Source organism: Lutzomyia longipalpis, chromosome 1 (assembly GCF_024334085.1).
Source record: "Lutzomyia longipalpis isolate SR_M1_2022 chromosome 1, ASM2433408v1".
Taxonomy (NCBI): Eukaryota; Metazoa; Arthropoda; class Insecta; order Diptera; family Psychodidae; genus Lutzomyia; species Lutzomyia longipalpis.
Genome location: NC_074707.1, coordinates 18,328,721 through 18,348,771, shown reverse-complemented (window position 1 = coordinate 18,348,771; position 20,051 = coordinate 18,328,721). Strand labels below are relative to the sequence as shown.

The window sequence follows — 20,051 nt, the reverse complement described above, 5'->3', positions numbered from 1 at the left end:
TTTTGGGGTTTTTTATTGAATTTTAAAGGACATAGAAAAAATTAGCAGGAGATTTGAAGGCAGGAGGCTGTACGTACAGGTCTTATGGGCCTCCCAGCACTCGGAGAGTTACATAATACGTATTCAGAAATTCAATTTTAATCTTTTCCAGGCTTTCCAGGAAAGTCCAAAAGAATTAAACGTTAAATTTTTGAATTCCATCAACAGAAAAAAATTCCGCAGATATTTCCAACAGACATTCCGCCGACAGAAACTTGGTAGAGATTCTCAAGAGTATGGAATTCTCGTGAGAATTGTCTTGCTGGGAGAAAAAGTTGGTAAAAAGAAGAAGAAGAAGAGTTTTTGGGGAAAAATGAGAAAATTGTGGCTTTAATTTGTGTTTTCGCGTAATTTAGCTGTATCGTCGCGTTGCCAAGTGTGTACTGCTGTGAATGGAAGTGTTTGCTGGTGCGTGCAATTGTGTTTAGGTGTGAGAAAATGTTTTGACCATCTCGCTGGGGGGATAAGTCGGATGCCGCCACTGATTTTGCCTTCGGAAGCAAAGCAGGGCCCCCAAGTCTTGGAGCATCGCGCACCCATCACGGTGGCGACGACAATGGCGGCTGAGCTGGGGCCACCCAGCAATTCAGTGCTGTGGACCGCAGTCTTTGACTACGATGCCCAGGGTGAAGATGAACTGTCACTGCGTCGTGGCCAGATTGTCTACGTGCTATCCAAGGACAGCAACATATCCGGAGATGAGGGCTGGTGGACGGGCAAGATTGGCGGTAAAGTGGGTATCTTTCCGTCCAATTTTGTCACGGATAGCGATCCCCTCCTGCCCAGTGCCATGATTGGCAACATCCAACCCGAGGAGATTGGGTACCACGAATTGGAGCTCAAGGAAGTTATCGGGGTGGGTGGATTTGGGAAAGTGCATCGTGCCTACTGGGGGCATGAAGAAGTTGCCGTCAAGGCAGCCCGTCGGGGACCCGATGAGGACATTGAACTTGCAAGGAAGAATGTCCTGCAGGAGGCAAAGCTCTTCTGGTCACTTAAGCATGAGAACATCGTCTCCCTCAGGGGGGTTTGTCTCAAAGAGCCCAAGCTGTGTCTTGTGATGGAATTTGCTCGTGGTGGCTCACTCAATCGCATCCTGGCTGGCAGGAAGATTCCACCGGATGTCCTCGTTGACTGGGCCATCCAGATTGCACGCGGAATGAACTATCTCCACAACATGGCCCCCATCTCTGTTATCCACCGTGATCTCAAGAGCTCAAATGGTAAGTGTGACATGAAGAAAAAAACTGCCCAACTCTCTCCCTCTTGCAAGGCATTCGCATAAACAAAGACTCCGCGCCGCGAGCTCTTTCTCTTGCGGGAATCCCAACACACAGACACACCATGTGAGTGTCGCAATAATTAATTAATGATGAAAGTGGATACTGCCGTCGTTTAAAAGTTCTGGTGAACACGTGTCGGGTATTTGATCTCGCCTTTGGGACACTTTCTTCTCTCACTCCCTCCCCGCTCACACCAAAATCTCAAGTCATCGCGAGATCACTCCGGGACGTGTGTCACCGCACAATTTGGCCAATACGACCGCGCGCGGGTGAACTCTTCCTCTTGCGCGCGTATCAATTGATTGATAAGACCCAAAGAAGAGAGACTCCGGCAGTCAATGAATTAAAATTCTCAAAATTCTTCACTCTTGTTTATAAAAGTTCCCTCCCAAATGCTGAACATCTTTTGCAAATTAAAATTCTGGGAAATCAATTTAGACAATCTGTTCAATAAACAGAAATGATTTTTCTTCATTTTTTTTTAATAAGAATTTCCTGAAAAATATTTAAATTGAGCTACTTAAAGAAATTAAAGATCTAATGAATAATTTATTTATTCAGGACTTTTAAAAACTGAAGGGCTTTTCACTAAAGTTATGAACTTTATTATTTTTGGAACAAATCTTTAATAAATCTGGAATGAAATGATCGTGATTATACGTACAAAACATTCTACCCATAGTTACAGACTTATTGAAAATACATTTAACTTAAAATTCTAGATTCTAAACGATAAAAAAGAGATATTTTATGGATTCAATGCTATTTTATCCAAAAATATTTTTATTAACAATTTTGCACTCAAATTTCGTTTAAAAATGAAGCTAGAAATGAAGCTTTAAATATGTTTATATTACTATATAGCATGAATGCCCTTTTCTCTTTTTGGGGAAGTTTCTTTTAATTTTTCTCAGCTGTTCCTTTTTGAAAATGATAGAAAATCTTTGTGGTTTTTTGATTTACAAAATTGTTCTCAACACTTGGAGGACAGAAACTTCTATTCTCAAACTTTGTTCTCAATTTTCTCTTAGAAATAAAACATTTTTCCGAATTTTTTTTTCCATAAACTTGTAGTAATTTAAGTCACTTTATTATTATATAATAGTTAGATGGACTTTGTTTAATTACGATTAAAAAAAATCGAATTGGCTGTGATTGCCAGTTTTGTCCTCCAAGTATTAAATGCCTTCTAACAAAAATTAGTCTTCTAGAGCAATCTACTGACACAAACAAAAAAAATGATATAAAGGGCCTTATTCAGCGACAAAAAAACCCTTGAAATTCGCGTGATATCTTGAAATTTCAGTACAAAATTCATAGATTTCAAGGGTTTCTTGGTCGCTAAATTAGGCCCAAAATCTAAAGATAATCTTTTAATTCTTTTTACCTAATATTAGTAAAATTGTTCTTTTTTGATAACTTTTTTTTTGGTAATTATTAAAATTTTTATATTACAAAATGTGTCTTGGCTGTAGAATCTCAAAGATTTACCTTCAATTGCTATAAAATTGATAAAAAGCGCCCTCATCGTCCGTTATCGTCTGTGGTAGACAATTCTTAAAATTTAGCATTTTATATTTATTTAGAAATCGATTAAATGTGCAGTAAAGGAGGTTCAATTCTGTACCTTTTAATTTATATTTTTATAGAAAGCATATTTTTAGAATTTTTCCGCGATGTTGAAAACAAAAAAAAAGTAAACGGAAAGAATGGATAACAGCATCCCTGATAAACAAGAATCGCTGTTTCCGGCGTCTCGGGAAATTCCCAATATTGCCTTAAAATGAGAATTGAAAACAACAAAATTGGATTCTTCTCAAATGTTATTTGACCCATAATAAGATTTTGTTTGGTGTGTGCCTTCGCAGAATCTTTAAATAAAATTATGACATACACTAAAGTGAATAGAGTCCTTTATAAAATGAAGAATTCTCTTGCAAATTCGAAATATCCTATTTACGAATTTGTAGGGAAAATGTGATAAAATTTATAACTTTTTTATTCTTTTTTAAAGAAAATTACTTAATACTCTAATTTTTATGAAAATATCATGTTTAATTTTATCAAAGTACTGATTTGTGGAATAATCATATTTTGAAGACAAAGACAGAGATTACGAAATTTTATTACCTTCCCAAAAATTTATCTACGTGTTCTTTTATCAGATTTTATTGTTTTTTATCAGTGTATTTGTATTTCAATGCCGTGTATTTGTGGGTAAAAGCATTCTGAATTATTTTGTAACATGTCCCGCGCAAAGAACGAATTTTAGATGGTATATTTTACAATGATTTTTGCAGAACTTTTGGGGGAATCGCAAAAATAAATTTTCCTTTAAAGGGGATGAACAAAACCTAAAGAGTTAGGAATAGTTAGTTTTGAAATATTGAAAGAACTTTTAGTATCAAGTTGAAAGATTATGAAAAAAAAATTAAAATATTTAATAAATTATTTTTCAATTATCATAATAAATCAATAATTCCTAGAAAAATTTATTTTATTTTATTAGATTTTTTTTTAAATAAACTTAATTCTTAAATAAAAATATTATAAAATTCCCAATAAAAATGTAAAAAGGTCTCTTCTGAATCTGAATTAGAAAATTACACAACTAGAGCTTTTTGTGTGTGGAGGAAATAGATTTATTGCTGAAATACTATTTTTTATCGATAAAATATTATTTTATCTTTGACCCTGGCCGTTATTTCATTCTCTTGTATTCAAGTAAGAATTTTGTTCTTTCTTCAATTGCGGAGTCTCCTTAAAAGCCAAGTTAGGGCAACGAAATAAAGTGAATATACAAATAATAAACTTTTTTTTTAATAACCTTCCGTATCTTTTATCTAAATTGATGAGATGTAAATTGATTTCGTCAGCGTTCTTTTTTTGTTACTTCTTCAATGTTTTGAAAATAAGAAGTTAGTTTGTCGCGCACATCTACTTCAGGTTAGTATGTACTGCATAAAATGAATTTTGTCTCTTTGAATTATGTACTGAGAGTATCTTCTATGCGTGGTATGAGCAAGATTATACATACATCTTGCCAACAAAATACATAATATGATGGAAAACAGTGAATTTCATTCATAAATTTAATAAATTTTCTTACAACGCTCTTTCCGTCTCTTTCAACATCCAGTGCTCATTAGCGAGGCAATCGAAGGCGATAATCTCCACAACAAAACACTGAAAATCACAGACTTTGGGCTTGCCCGTGAAGTTTACAAGACAACAAGAATGTCTGCAGCTGGAACTTATGCTTGGATGCCACCTGAAGTCATTAAATGCGGCACGTATTCAAAGTGAGTGGTGGTTGCCATTGTCACACAATTTCATCTTCTCCTCCAACACTCACATCTCTGTGCGTTTCATGTCTTTTAGGGCGTCAGATGTTTGGAGCTACGGTGTACTCCTGTGGGAATTGCTCACTGGGGAGACACCCTATAAAGGATTTGATTCCCTCTCGGTAGCCTATGGTGTTGCTGTTAACACCCTAGCTCTGCCAATACCCAAAACATGCCCAGAAGCTTGGGGGAAACTCATGAAAAGTAAGTAGAATTTTTGTTGATTTATCTTTATTTTTTTATTTATTGCTACCTACTTCTATGGAAATACTTTCTTTTTATTGTTTATTTAAATGTTTTGCGCATTTATCGTCAATTTATACTTGGCAACAACATTCTTGAATTTAAAGAAAGGGAAAAAATTTATTTTTTATAGAAGAATTTCCGTTTATTTTATAGATTAATGAAATATTATATTTTATTTTTAAATAAATTTTTTTTAAACATTATTTAAAAATACTTTTTGATATATTTTTTATCACCAACAGTTAAAAAGAAAGAGTCGAAAAAAATGTATAAAAATATTATTCTTGATTTTAGTTTTTTTTAAATTTTCATTCAATACCTACATGTATTATCATGAAAATTACTTAGATTTGAAGTCAAATCCATTTAAATTAAAAACGCAATAAATAAGACACCAAAAAGAAGACTAAATTGGACCGTTCTCTCCTAATCGTGGACACTTTATGATAAATTTTTCAAATTAGGAGTAAACAGCATTTTTTAATCTAATCAAAATTTATATATATTTTTTAAGCGATATAAATTGATTTATAAAAACTTTGATAAATTTAATCGTTACTAGAAAATATTTATTTTTAAACAAACTATTTATAAATAAAGATTATTTAGATTAAATTAGACATTCCAGAATAAACGAGATTTTCTCGAAAGCTTGGGATAAAAAAAATAAAAACAAAATAAAAAATAAAGAGAAACTGATAATGAGAATTTATCCAAACTTTATCCATGCAACCATTCATTCTTCAGGTTGTTGGGAGTGTGATCCCCACAATCGACCGTCTTTCAAGGAGATTCTGAGAGAATTGGATGTAATTGTGCGTTCGGGTTTCACGCAAACACCTCACGAGTCCTTCCACACGATGCAAGATGGATGGAAGAAGGAAATTGCTGAAGTTCTCCAGGAATTGCGCAAAAAAGAAAAGGTAAGAATTTCTTTTTACTTCTTCTAAACAATATAATATAAAAAAATGATAAAGGGGTGCAAAAAAAAAACAAGTTTCAGTGTTTAGAATTTTTTTAATCAATGCGGAAATTTATGGGAATTTTTTTATTTTTTCATTTTATCCTTCAAATTAATTATGTATAAAATGTATAAAGCGGAAATAAATTTTATTTTTTGCTGCATTTTTGTGCCGTCAGGCGTTTAAAAGTTTTGAAGAGGTAAGATGATGATAGGAAAGAGTCTTAAGTTGTTCTGTTTCACATTTTGTTTCGTTTTGTTTCTTTTTTTTTACTTGTGTGATAAGTTTTGGGATTTTCTGTGACTACACCACAAATTTTTATATATATGTACATTACATATAGTACAATAGTGAACAATAAAATGATACGAGAGAGGTTTCTTTCCTTCTTTTTTTTGGCTTTGTTTGCAAGAGTTTTTGAAATATAAAAGAGTCTCTAAAATATTATATATAGTGATATCATGTCTCCTTGCGGAGAGAGAGATTTATTGACACTCTGTGTGAAATGCTTTTCTCTCTCTCGTATGTGCTACAACAAAAAAAAATGTAGGAATTGCGGTGCAAAGAGGAGGAATTAACACGAGTTCAGCTTCAGCAGAGGATACAGGAGGAGAATTTGCAGAAACGAGAGCAAGAACTTCAAGCACGTGAATTGGAGCTGCTCGAGAGAGAGATTAATGTCATGATTTCCCAAAATACGCCAACTCCGAAGAAAAGACGAGGAAAATTCAGTAAAAGTCGCTTAAAGGTGTGTTTACCTTTTTCCATTGAGAAACATTAAAGCTGCAAAAGAATGATTTTCATTTAATTGGGAAATTTATTTTTCGGGACTAATTGTAGCTTCTGAAACGTGAACCAGGACAAATATCTTTCCCTCTGGACTTTCGACATACGATCACAGTTCAGCATACGGCACTCAGGGAGGAGAGCCGTCTGAGAACGGATACCCCACCTGGGTCACCTTCAATCTCGAGACTGAGAGCCATAGCACGTGAGTTTCAATGATTTGTAATCTAAGGCGACACTCTTAATGAATTCCCTTCCTTAAATGCGAATCATCATTAATTTATCAGTCGCACGCATTTTATTTTGGCTTCTCTCAGAAAGCACCCACCAAGAGTAAATCTTCATTACAAAGATCCCACCGCGTGTGGGCGTTTTATAATGTAATGAAGAAAGTGAATATTTGAAGATGAAGTATGAGTGTGAAGATGCAGGGCGAAAAAACGATGGGATACGGAGAATTGACAATAAAATTTGAATTTTTTCTTATTGGTTTTATTATTCTACTTGAGGGGCTGTCAAGTAATTATTTTATAGTTTTTTTTTCTTTAACCCTTTAAGGTCCATTGGGTCATACGCTGACTCAAAGACTCGATTTTAAAAATGTTCCATTTTGTATAGGGGTAACTGGAGTAAAATGGTGAATTTGAAAAAAATATAAAAATTAATATCTCAAGAAGCAGTTGGAGCTAATCTGTCTAATTTTGTTAGTAGTTGCATTTCATAATAATTGATCCAATATTTTGGCTTTTATTTGAAAAACAAATTTTTCGAACCTCAAAGTTTCTCTGACCTCTCAACTACAAATTAAGTTTTGGCGAAATTCTGTGTAATTTTTTTTATCCAAATGTATTTTTAGACAGAGTAACTATTGCTAAACACGAATCTAGTCTGAATTTTCCGAAAAAAATTCCGAGTTTTCCCGTAGAACACTTATAGTAAAAAGTACCCCTTGGGGCAAAATGGTGAATTTGGTGTTTTTTTTTTCAAAATAACTTTTTAAATTTTTGAAAAAAAATTTCCCTTAATTATTATAACTATTATATACAATTTAGGATGTTTGATCATTCAGTATTACCAATTTTGATAAACTAAAAAAAATAAAAAAGGCAATTTCTTAAATTTAACGTTCTTTTTATTTTTTGTTTTTTTTTTAATAAAAAAAAAGTTTTAATTGTTACATAAATCTCTCTATCTCAATAGATATTATAGTGCCTTGCTAAAATAATTTCATTAAATTAAGATTATGGAACAAAAAACGCAATTAACCTTTTGCGGAAAGGTTTGGAAAATGGCCTGAAAAAGCATTTTCCCATTGAGATAGAGAAAAATCGTCTGAGACAAAGTTGTAGCCCGGAAAATTTCCTATAAGATAGTTGTCATGGGAAAACACAAATATTTCCACGGAACTCAGGAAAAATTATCTCCCAAAAATTCACCGAATTACCCCAGGTTCCCCTAGTTATTTTATGAATAATGAGTCCAAATTAGTACAAGACTATGTCTTTACAATCCCTGATCATTTTATGACCACAAAAGGACATCCTCAAGGACTCACATGATCAGGAAGGACGAAAAACCGAAAATTTTTGAGTTGGGATTTTTTTGCCAAAAATATATTATTTGAGCTCAAAAAAAATATTTTTACTTCAATCAGCTTGCTAGATTGATCGTGGACCTTAAGGGGTTAATAATAAAATGGAAATTCTGTTATGGATTAAAATTGATGGGCTTTATTTGAGGGAAAACCCAATGAAAATCCCCTTGTGCAACATGAATCAGCTTGCGCAAGGGTAAAAAAAAAGTTATGCTATACTATTACAAAGTGAAAAGAAAATTTGAGACATTGAAATTTAATCGTACTACAATAAAAAAATATTTTGTGGCGCTAAAATGCTAGATAATCAAGAAAAATAGAAGAGAATTTCCAAGAAATTCCACAATAGAGTGAAAGCTTTGAATATTAATCAGGCAAAGAAAAAAATTGAGACGTCTCCCACTCTGGGTCAAGATTCAGTGGAATGCTTTTGCAAAATGAAAAAAAGAAAAGTAATTTGTGTGAGTGTGAGATTTTGCATGATTCGCGTGGATGAGAGATGTGTTTTTTTTTTTTTCAGTGTACAGAGTGAAATGATATAATTCATAATCTCATCTTTTATTTTCACCCATTTTGTCATACACGTGTCTTGGATTTCAATTAGAATGCTTCCATTATGATTTTATTTTCAATTTTCTTTTTATTTATTTCACACGAAGAATTTTTTTTCAACTTACATATGTTCTCTTATTTGTATTTTCCACGTTTTCTTTTTTTTTAATGTTCTCATATAGATACATAATATGGGTAGGATAGCATAAATTTGCTGATTTTATACATAGAATATTTTTGTGTGATTTTATTTTCACTTTTGAAATTGATTCTTTGATATTTAAATGGAATAGAGGTAGGCTCATAAAATACTCCGCATATATTTTTCATTTAAACTTTATCACAGAAAGTTCAAATCTAATTAAAAATTGAAGTATTGATATTTCTTATTCTATTTGAAACTATTAAGTTCAAAAGTACACCAATTATGTGGGCGGTGCAATATGTGTGTTCAAGCAATTTTTCATGCGACGTTACAGATGCACATTGACGGGTATATTCGGTGATAAATTGTTGGAACATTCCTCAAATAGCAACATATTACAATGAGAAAACAATCAATTTGTCAATATTGGTTATTGCTTTACGAGAACTTTTGTCAGGAGCAACCTAATTTTCGAATTTTCCCAGGAAAATCAATTTAAATTATATTCAAAACTTTTGCGTGGAAGTAAATTTAGACAAGAAATTAATTGGATGTCTATTTTATAAAAAAAAGAGAATTAGAATAGTAATTAAGACATAAATCAAATTGAACTGAATTGATGGTTTTTTTGTTCCATAGAAAAGGTTCTAATTTTGATCAATTTTCTTTAATTGAATTTGTCAATACTATGAAAGGAAGTTAAAATACTTACAGAAACTTTAAAAATGTATTACTGCCGGCAAAAAGTTTCCAAGTAAGCGAAAATTGAGGATTTTTTTTAAATACAATTTTTTCTATTTAAATGATTAAATTAGCTTTAAAAACGCGCCTTCATGCCTTTTCAAAACAGGAGATTTAAAAAAAAATAGATTAAATCGTCATTTTTTGGTAGTTTTATTCACGAAACTATGCAAATAACTTTCTTTTTAAATTTTCATTTAAACCTATTAAACCTTAGCTGGTATTTCATCGAATTTGAGGGGTAAATTCTAATAAAAATCGTTTCTTTTCTTTTCTAACAACTTAAAAGCTTGTTGTAAGATTTTGACGGATGGAGTTTTTAAAACGTTCTGTTTTCGTTATATAAAAGAAAAACAAAGAATTTGTTATTCCTGAAAACAGCCAGAAAGAACTTTAAAGAACCCTAGAAAAGTTTTTTTTTTCAGAAATTCCTTTACAGAAAGAAATTAAATGTCAAAATCTTGTAAAATGTTTCCCAGAATACAAAAAGTCTTATAACTGACGAAGCTAATCCGATATTTCTGAAAAATTAACACAAGATTAAGGACATTAATAAGGACGTTTTGAATCCATAACAATTTACTTAAACGTTCTTAAATAGTTTAAAAATATTCAGTAATTCATTGAAAGCTCAAAAATACCTCTAAGAAATAATTAATTTAGGAGATTATGAAAGCTTTTATGATAATTTCGAGTTAAATGTACTGGTAAGCTGACCAAGCTTACGAGAGCTGTGTTTCTTTCAGTGTACCAATTTTGTGAAAGAAAACTAGAACGCAAATTAATTTAAATACGCGCAAAGTCGAGAAAAGTTGAAAAGTCATCCCCCAAGAAATCTTTAAAACGCCATATCTCGGGAACGGCTCCATAGATTTTCGAGTTTGAGCTATCGTTGGAAAGGTCTTAACCTCAACTATAATATATTAAAATATGAAGTAAATCGATAATGGCATTTTCGAAATATTCGAGTTCGAAATTTTCGAAAATTTTGATTTTGACTTTAGCGCCTCTCGCGGTCATTTCTCGAACTTGCAATGTTCTAGACATTTGTAGGGCTTCACGAAACCTTTCATTTGCATTTGAGTTGATCAAAATCGGACTTGTAGAACCCGAGGTATGACATGCCAAATTTGGAAGGCTATATCTCGAGAACGGATCCATAGATTTTCTTCATTTTTGGCATGCTGATAGATAATATGGTCAGCTATAACATATCAAAAAATGAAGCAAATCGATAATGGCGTTTTCGAGATATTCATCGAAAACTAATCGAAAATTTTATTTTTGATTTTTGGCCCTCTAGCGGTCACTTTTGAAACTTCTGATGTTCTAGAGAGTTGTAGGGTTTGTTGAGATCTTTCATTTGACCCCAGGTTGATCAAAATCGGTCAAGCCGTTTTCGAATTATGGTCGATTTTCGATGAAAAATTGTGGCGGCCATATTGACTAAACGGCTTGACCGATTTTCGAAAATGAGGTATCGTTGGAAAGGTATTGATGGCCCCTACAACATATAAAAATTTCAGATTTTTAGCTATTACAGGGGCTGAGATATAGCCAAAACAAAATTTTGAGGTTATTCAAAATGGCGGACGCGGGGGTGGGGGGTAAAATTTGACGTCATAATCTGACGTCTTCCAGTCGACTTTTAAACTTTGCCGTTTACCGCAAGTCTCTATCTATTACCGTTCTCTTGCAATTTAGCGTTGTACTACGGACGGACGGACGGACGGACGGCCGGACGGACGGCCGGAAAAAAAATTTTTTGGCGCATACGTTTTTTGGAATGTGGGGACCCTAATTCGTGCTCATCCCAAGTTTGAGCCCGATCTGACGACTTTCGATTTTGCTCGGTACACAAAAGCTGTGTCTGAAAGAAACACAGCTAAAATCTCTATCATTTTATTTGTTGAATTAATCTTATCAAATTATTTAAACAAATACTATGAATAAAGTAAAAAACTACCCGCATTATTCAGTTTAAATCTTCTACATTTTAGCAAGAAATTCGAATGATAAACTTGGTGTGTTTCTTGCTTTGCAAAAACATAAAATGCGAGGGAGGAAAAAAGCTCCCCCATATATGGGGGGATTTAGGACAAACGAGAGAACATTGTAAGACATACGATGAAGTACTATAAATCCATAATACGTGTCAAATGGTTCACACAACATATAGAGATAGAAAGTATAAAATATTATGCAAAAAGGATGATGGTGGAGGGACGATGAAGCTGTGAGAAGAGGATGTTCCTTTTTTACTTGTATGTTAAGGGGGAATTAATGATGTTCGTGTTGCCTTTTAAAGACCCATCTGATGTGATCAAGGGGAAAACCTGGGGTCCATCGACCCTACATCAGCGTGAACGAGGCCATTTGCCAGCTGTGCGTTCAACGGCATGGACACCGGCAAAAATCAGTAAGAGTGCCCCAAATTTGGATAAATCCCGCACGGCAATGACATCACTGGCTGTTGCGCAGACCCCATCGCGGAATGATATCTTAGGTAAAAGTCATGATGAAGGTTTACATACAATTAATTGTAGAAAATACAGTGGTGAGATACGAAGAGGCGATGTTAATGTACTAAATGATAGGTATGCAATGGATGAGGATGATGAGGAGAATGATTTCTCAAAGATGGGATGTTTTGGATTTATACGGAGCGATGAGAGCTATTCAAGGGGTGGCAGTAGTGCCCCAACGTCGCGGGTGATTAATCACAAAAAGTACAGCTTAGACAGTACGATGCCCGAAGGGGGTGGAAAGGGCGGTGGGAATCTCGATGATGTTCCGTACGATCGGGTATTCTATCGTACCATTCAGAAGAGTCTCGATGAGCTTTTTGTGCGTGATTGTGGGGAATTTGGGGCTCAGTCGGTGGACAGGGGGCACCCAAGGGAACATAGGGTGGGATCACGATCAAGTGGTGATCTCTCGGTGTACGGGGAGGAGGAGGAGAGTGTCTACAATAATCGTTTTCAGCGCTATGGGTCAGATTCGCAATTTCCGCGTGAATGCTTCTTCGCGAAGAAGTCCACGTCAAAGTCCATTGATCTCACCGAAATGGATGTGGGGGGTGGTGATCATGGGCAAAGCGATAGATTTCCCTTTTTCACATCCACCAATTCGCAATCCTTCGGGGAGGAACGAACAAATTCCTTCTGTAGCGATCACTCCTCCACGGACACCTCGACACCCTCAAGGAAGAGTTCGGTGACCTTCCGTCGGGATGTTGAGGTGACAAATCACGATTCATCGGAGACATCCTCCTACAGTCTTCCATCGTATCACAGTGATGAGCATTCCGGCAGGGATAATCGTCCTGTGATGATGTATCCACCACTACGTAGTGAGGTGTCTCCGAGGAAATTTGAGAAGATCACAACACCCACCAGCGATATGAATCCCCTCAATTCGGGTGATTTTAAGCCGAATAAATCGACAAGTTCCAAAAGTAAATCAACTTCAGTATATCTCAAGCGTATCATTAATCTAGCCAAGCCGTCGAAGCAGAAGAAAAAGTACGATGGCGCATCAAATAGTGGCAAAGGTGAAATGAGTGAGAGACTCTTGAGTGAAAATAGCACAGAACCAACTTATGATACGATTTATACACCAAATTTCGTCATTTCCCGTCAAAATGATAAATAAAATTTTGTTTAAAAAAATAAAAAAAGCCTATAGGAGAAAGAAAGATAGGTCAATACATTGAATTCCAATAAATTTATAAACTCTAAAATGTTAAGAAAGAAGATTTAAAAAAAGTCTACAAAGTAGAAAACTATAGAATGAAGCAATTAGAAAGAAAAAATAAATAATATAACTTTAAAGAAAAATAATGCAAAATTAATAATGCAAGAAAAGAGTTAATAGTTTTTAAGAGCCATGTCTTTTCCCTATTTTCTTTCCGTTAAGATCTTTATAATTAAAAAAAAAACACCTTTTTAATTAATTATCAAAAAAAAATAGTAATTTAATAATTTTGCAAGTGTAGAGTTGCAATTTTTTGTGTTAAGAATCATATTTTCAGATTTATTTTATTGCAATGATTTTAAAATATTATATTATTATATTTAGTTATTTTTTAGAAATATTTCTGTTGATTACAAACTCATTTTATTTTTCTTTTATTCTTTGTCCTTTATATTATTAAAAATTGAAAATGAAAAGCACAATAAATTTATCTTTTTAATAATTTATTTAGTTGATTATCTCTTTTTTATTGCATGAGCATTTTTATGTAGAGGAAGAAAGCTAAGCTTTTTTTGTAGAAGTATGAATTTTTATTAGTTTTTTTTGGTCTCAAGAGGACAGTCAAGTTTTTTCTTTAATTCCTCTGTCAATGTTAGACTATCACCACTTGTTTTTTTTTGTATTTAGGTTTATTCATTATTCAATGTTTTTTATTTATGTTTTTGTTTTAAGAAAATGGAGTATTGTGAAATACAGCGATTTATTAAAGTTATTTTGAAGATTTCTATTTTAAAAATTAAACTTTCAAAATCCTTCAAAACGATTTTATGTGAGAACTTTGAGTTTTCATATTCCAACTAACCTTACATATTTTTTTTAAAAAGATTTTAAAGTATTTTTTTTGCCTTAAAAACTACTTATAAAATATCAGATAAATATTTCAAAAATTTTTAATAGGTCGCTGTATTAGATTTTTTCTTATTTTGTAAACTTAAAATTTTCATATTGATTTTTTACAATGATTTTGTTGAAATTTTTGTATATAATTTTGGTGAAAGGTTTATATATATTTCGCAGCACATGTTTAACTGACTTCTAAGAACACTAAAATAGTAATTTTTCTACTTAATTTATTTTCTATTTAAAAAATGCAAATACACAATTTATCTACTCAAACAACTAAACACTAATTTAAACAAAAAAGAATGCTTTATGAAAATTTTAAGTTTAATAATAATGATAAAAGTATTGCTATGAAGATGTTTTCTAATTTAGAAGAAAAAAAATATTACCAAAATAATGTATTAAAAATTTATTTTTTGGTGATGGTTCTGCATTGATGTTGCACTGAGGAAGAAAATCTCTTTTTTCTTTTAAACTTTAATTTTTTTTCCTCTGAAATTGCTTTTAAGACACTCGAAACAAATTCATAGCGAGTGTTTATTTTCTCAAATTTTTTTTTATTTAAAAATGCTGTAGATGTGAAAATTTGTGCTTTAATTTTTTTCCTTTTTTGTAAATTGTTTTATGTAATTTTTGGCAAAATAAATCTTTTAATTTTATGTACAAAATGGTTCAGGTTTTTTTGTTGGTTATTAATTTTGTTTTTATTCGCGAGCTTTTGGGCTTTTATTTTCTTATTTTTTTGTAGTTGTGCCTGCAAAGTTCGGTGTTGGCTATTTTAGAGAGAGAATAAAAAAGTGATGGTAAAAGCTGATGGGTGAGGTGCGTGGAAAACATGGGAGCAGTGCTTTAGAGAAAAAGAAAAGATTTGAAGCATGTTGTGCCATTTTCCTCCGGTAAGAGTTGTCACCTTTCTCCCCTATTTAGATTTCGGCCAGGACGAATGGGTGGGTAGATCTGAGAGTCCAATACACCATGGACGTCTCGGGATACCAATGCCGACGCTCTACAATACAACAGAGGGCACGAGGAAGCCAAAGTTGAGTATTGTTGAGATCATGATGTACAATATGGCATCAATGCTCGCGGGAGTTGCAGCTGGGTACGACGTGAGGATGTCAAATGTTTCCCCGCTGCATCCCAGATTGCAGCAACAGTTGATTTCCGGTGAGCAAGAAGAGGAGCAGTGTCCCGTTGAGAGTGAATTTGTTAGTCCTGATCGAGGATATGCTCACAACACCTACCACGGGCATACGAGGCATCTAAGGTACGTTGAGGAGGGGATCATTGTAATTTCTGGATTCGTAACCTCCTCAGAGTTTTTTTTGTTAAAAAGAAAATGTGAAAGATTTCTTTGAGAAAAAAAATCAAGAATATCTTCCCCGTAGGCCCAACTTGTCGAACCTCGGGATGCCCGATGAGAAGCCCATGCGTTTTACAGACACATCCCAGCACTACTTGGGCTCAACAATGTCCACCACAAGTGGTCTGGGTTCGAATTACACGACAAACACGTCGGGATTGAGTTCATCAATAAGTGGTAGTACCCAACCACCAACCCCATCGCCCAGGAGAAAGTGTAGCACATCATCATTCACGGAATGTACGGAATTGCAGGAGGAGCGTGACAACAGAGCACCAATTTACGTTCCAGGAGACTACTATGCAGCAGCTCAGCAGGTAAATCTTCACGGGGAGGGGAGTGCCTACTTCGGGTCCACCTACACACCATATCGTCCTGAAGTTAATTTAGGCTACGAAAGAGATTACAAAGGGGCAACGTATGGTTACCCTGAAATCCCCATATACGATTCGGCGTACCATGAATTTGCCTACGAGGCAGCCCGAGCACCAAGAGTCCCACAAATGGGGATCAGTGCTGCGGGACACCGGAGAACACCCTCCAATATCTCTTCCACATCGTCAAGTAATGTAAATCCCGGGTTTCGCCTTGAAAACGATGAGATTGCATCGTTGTACAATTTGGGCAGTTTATCTGTGTCCACAACGCCAAATCACTCACGCAGTCGAGAGTATGAAAATGTGCCATTGTATGCCATGCGGCATCCCCCCGTTGTCCCAATGCCATCCCCAGAAATTTCAGTTACACGCCCCAATAGTTTGGGCTTCGAACACGGCAGCCAGGCAAAGTTGCGATCGAGTCTAAAGAAGTACGGGGCTGCGGGACAGAAGGCAGGTGGATCAGGTGGGGGTACACCGACAAATCCAACCCCGCCAGATAGTTTAACGAGTGACGATAGCTCGTATTTGAGTGCCAAGGACGGTGGATCCTCGTCGATTTCTTCACAGAGTCGTGTGCGGTTTAGTCCGGAAATTTCTCTCGATATGCCCTCGCAGGGCCAAACCATGGATGGCACAGTGCCCCTCCAGGCATCGCGACGTCTCCAGAGGCGCTACAACACGAGTGATTCGGCATCCTAGCGACAGACATTTACGTGGACACCACGAAGAAGGGCCAAATCGGCTCAGTTGAATTGAAAATTCTCCCTTTGATCCATTCTCAAAGTTCTCAAATCATTCCTAACTAATTCCTTCACCTAAAACCCCTAAAACCGATCGAATTTTATTAAGTTTTATTTTTTTTTCTACACCAATAAGCTGCGTGTAGGAGGATCTTTTATTTTTCCCTGAGTTGAGGCTCCTTTGCATTTGAATGACAATAGAAGGAACAGAAAAAATTTGCATCCTGAAAAGCCAATAAATTGGTCAATAAATTCAATTCGTTAATTTCAATTTGTATGAATTGAAATTGAATTTTTATAGATTTTAATATTTTCCTGACTTCAAAAATTATCTTAAGAACGAAAAGGATTTGATTTAATAACGTATATAACGTTCATCATGGAATAATTCATAACTTTCGTAATTTTTTTAGAGCATAAAAAATAATTCAGAACTTGCCAAGAAGACTTTCCATTTTCAGCCGTCTTCAAAACAGGAACAATCTTCAGAGTTTTGCCCACGAATTCTATTAATTATTGCATTTTTGTCGCTTTTAATGCATTTATTGCATCACGCAATAATCATTGCAATAATCACGCTAGTGTTTCATCTATGTATCTTCCCAAGATGTAATGATGAAACATCTTTGAGCATATTTCTCAAATTTTAACATTTTTTAAGAGCTTTAAGAGTCATAAGTAAGTTCCAAAAATTATTTTCCAGCGGATTCTCTAGATTCCAATCGTGGTTTAACCCTTTAACGTTTTTTGGGTCATACGCTGACCCAAACGTGAAACATTTTATTTTATCAATTATTTATTAATGTAATTGTTTTTCCATGTTACAAATGCATCAAATTCACGCATAAGGGGTCAAAGAAGACGTTCTGACTGAGAAAAGTCCTCTAAAAAAATTCATAGAATAAAAATCGCGATAAAAGAGCGCATATTTCAATGTTTTTATGTTTCACGTTGGACGCTAAAGGGTTAAATTGAAATGTAAAAAAGAACTTTTCAAAGTTCGTTAACGAAACATCAGCGCAAATGTTTCTCACTTCAAACTGAAATCTTGATGAAGAAAAAAGGAAAACCTGAGAAAAAAAAAGAATCAGAATAATCTCATTCCTGTTTCGTTTAAAATTAAAAGGAAAATAATCCATAATCCATTCTATGTATTCTATACAGACGTAAAAATACATACGACAGTTATTTTTACTCACTATGTATGCTATATAGGTGTACTAATTGTTACACATCATCACATTTCAATGAATTCAGAAAATGTGATTTCTTCCGGTGTGTAAGAAATTCTCAAGGAACATGTGCTTTGTCTCGAATAGGTACAAAATAAATTGCCATGAGAGCTGCACAATCAATTAATTTATTTGTTCATTTTCATTAGTATTTGCATATTAGTCGCATTGCGACACGTAGCATTGCGATGGATTTCGAAATGAGATGTTACACTTAACCATATGTGGGTAGGTTTACTTTTTTTTTAATGGAAATTTTCCATTTTGTTGTCATTCAATGTAAAGGAAAACCTCGTTTTTAATTAATGAACATCCCCTTTATGCTTTAGTCCCTGTTCACAGGATTCTATGCCACATAAAACATTCCTCTTTTGCTGTGCAATTTTTATTTTTTTTCTATTTTTTATTAATATAATTTATTTATACTCTCATGACCCACTTTTTAGGTGCTATAAAATAAAAAGAAAAGAAAATACAAACGCAAATACACACAACTATATAACACGATTGCAATTAATCAAATCAAAAATAATAAGAAAAAGAAAAGAAGAAAAGAGTTGAATTGCATTATCACCAACCAAATACATCGCGTAAAAGAAAAAAAAGGCAGATAGTGTACAGAAAGCATGTTGTAAATATTTTTCATTCATTTCTCTTTCGCTTTTTTTTTCTCCCAAAAGAAAATCAAGTGAAAAACATTCCACCAGCAAGTGTGGTGATTGCGTGATTGCTTAAGTATTCTTCAACTCAAAATAATTCCATTTGAATTAAATTTAAATGTAGGACAGAATAAAACATGAAAAGTATTGAGATGACCAACATGTAGAATTAATTATTGTAATGTTTTTTTGTTTGTTTATTAAAAGAAAATTACATTTATGCTTTATTCAAAGCAACGTTGCACTGATTCTCATTTTTTTTTAAATTAAAAATTGAAAGCCTTAGTGCAAAGTTAATTTGAACAGAGTATACCCTGCAAAAAGAAACGCTAATATATACCATGAAGTATAACCTGCAGCATTAACAACTTATAGAAGAATGAAAAAAAGTAGTAAAGAAAATTAACTCACTCTAGTCGATAAGAAAGTAAATATAAAAAGAAAAGAAAAAAAAAAGAACATACAAACAATTTTTAGATCCTATTCATAATTTGGTAAATTATGAGAAAATTATATAAAAAAAAATAAGATATTATTTATAATTTAAACGCGTGTCTTGTAAAATGCCGAATGTAGAAATTTTAGATTTTTATATACCTTTAGGAAGTGAGAAAAAATATAAATATTGCGCTAAGTCATTTTGACTAAAAGTATTTGGATGAAGCTTTTACTAAATTATTCTCTGTGTATTTATAATTATGTAATTAATACCTTCTGCATTCCTGATTTCTTTTTCTTCTAAAGATGTGAGAGTAAAAAATAAAAGGTTAACAATTAATATATTGAGAAAGAAAATTCCAATTTTAGGTTTTATCGAGCAGACTTACTTTTGTGGCCATATTATAATATTTCAGAAGAAATTAAAAAAAAATGAGGAAAAAAATAAGCTTTTCTTGTGTTTTTTTTTTCTTTTTCTTGTGTTTTGTATTTGACGAAAGGAAATCATGACCAATTGAAATGTTTTATTGAACATCAACCTTTGTTGCGGTAAGAAGGTTATTTGGGTATTCAGGAAGATGTATCAAATTTTCTTAGAGAGATTTTTGGTAACCTGCATTCCTACGTAGCAGCATTTTCCTTTTAGCTTTCGTCCCGAAATCTGTGCAGAAAAATCGCGACAAATCAGGAAGAAATGCAATATTTTTTGCAAGGACGGATATATTTTTTTAGCGTTATTCTTAGGACCTATTTTAGGCTCCAAAAATCATTTTACACTCTATAAGGCAACTTTTCTTAAACTGAAAGAATTTTGCATACTTTTTTGTTCTGAATTCCTTTGAAATATTTAATAAACATTGAGCTTTACAGATTTTTTTAAAGATCTTTTTTTCAAAGAGCTTGTCACTCTTTACTCCAGTCCCTTCTATTGTTTATTTCCTCCCTAAA

The 20,051-nt window shown here is 33.6% G+C and overlaps 1 protein-coding gene across 2 annotated transcripts; it reads left to right on the top strand.

Moving 5' to 3' along the window:
• The first annotated feature begins 296 nt into the window (after nucleotides 1-296).
• LOC129795263 (mitogen-activated protein kinase kinase kinase 11-like) lies at nucleotides 297-19,551 on the top strand. Of its 2 annotated transcripts, XM_055836351.1 has the most exons (9): nucleotides 297-1,262; nucleotides 4,462-4,624; nucleotides 4,704-4,870; nucleotides 5,660-5,835; nucleotides 6,425-6,622; nucleotides 6,715-6,865; nucleotides 12,001-12,198; nucleotides 15,219-15,558; nucleotides 15,680-19,551. In XM_055836351.1, exons 1-9 carry the CDS (start codon nucleotides 512-514, stop codon nucleotides 16,731-16,733), a joined length of 3,198 nt encoding a protein of 1,065 aa, XP_055692326.1. In that variant the 5' UTR covers nucleotides 297-511; the 3' UTR covers nucleotides 16,734-19,551. The 2 variants fall into 2 exon arrangements, with proteins under 2 accessions (XP_055692326.1, XP_055692332.1); XM_055836357.1 differs by lacking the exon at nucleotides 12,001-12,198.
• Nucleotides 19,552-20,051: the final 500 nt, after the last annotated feature.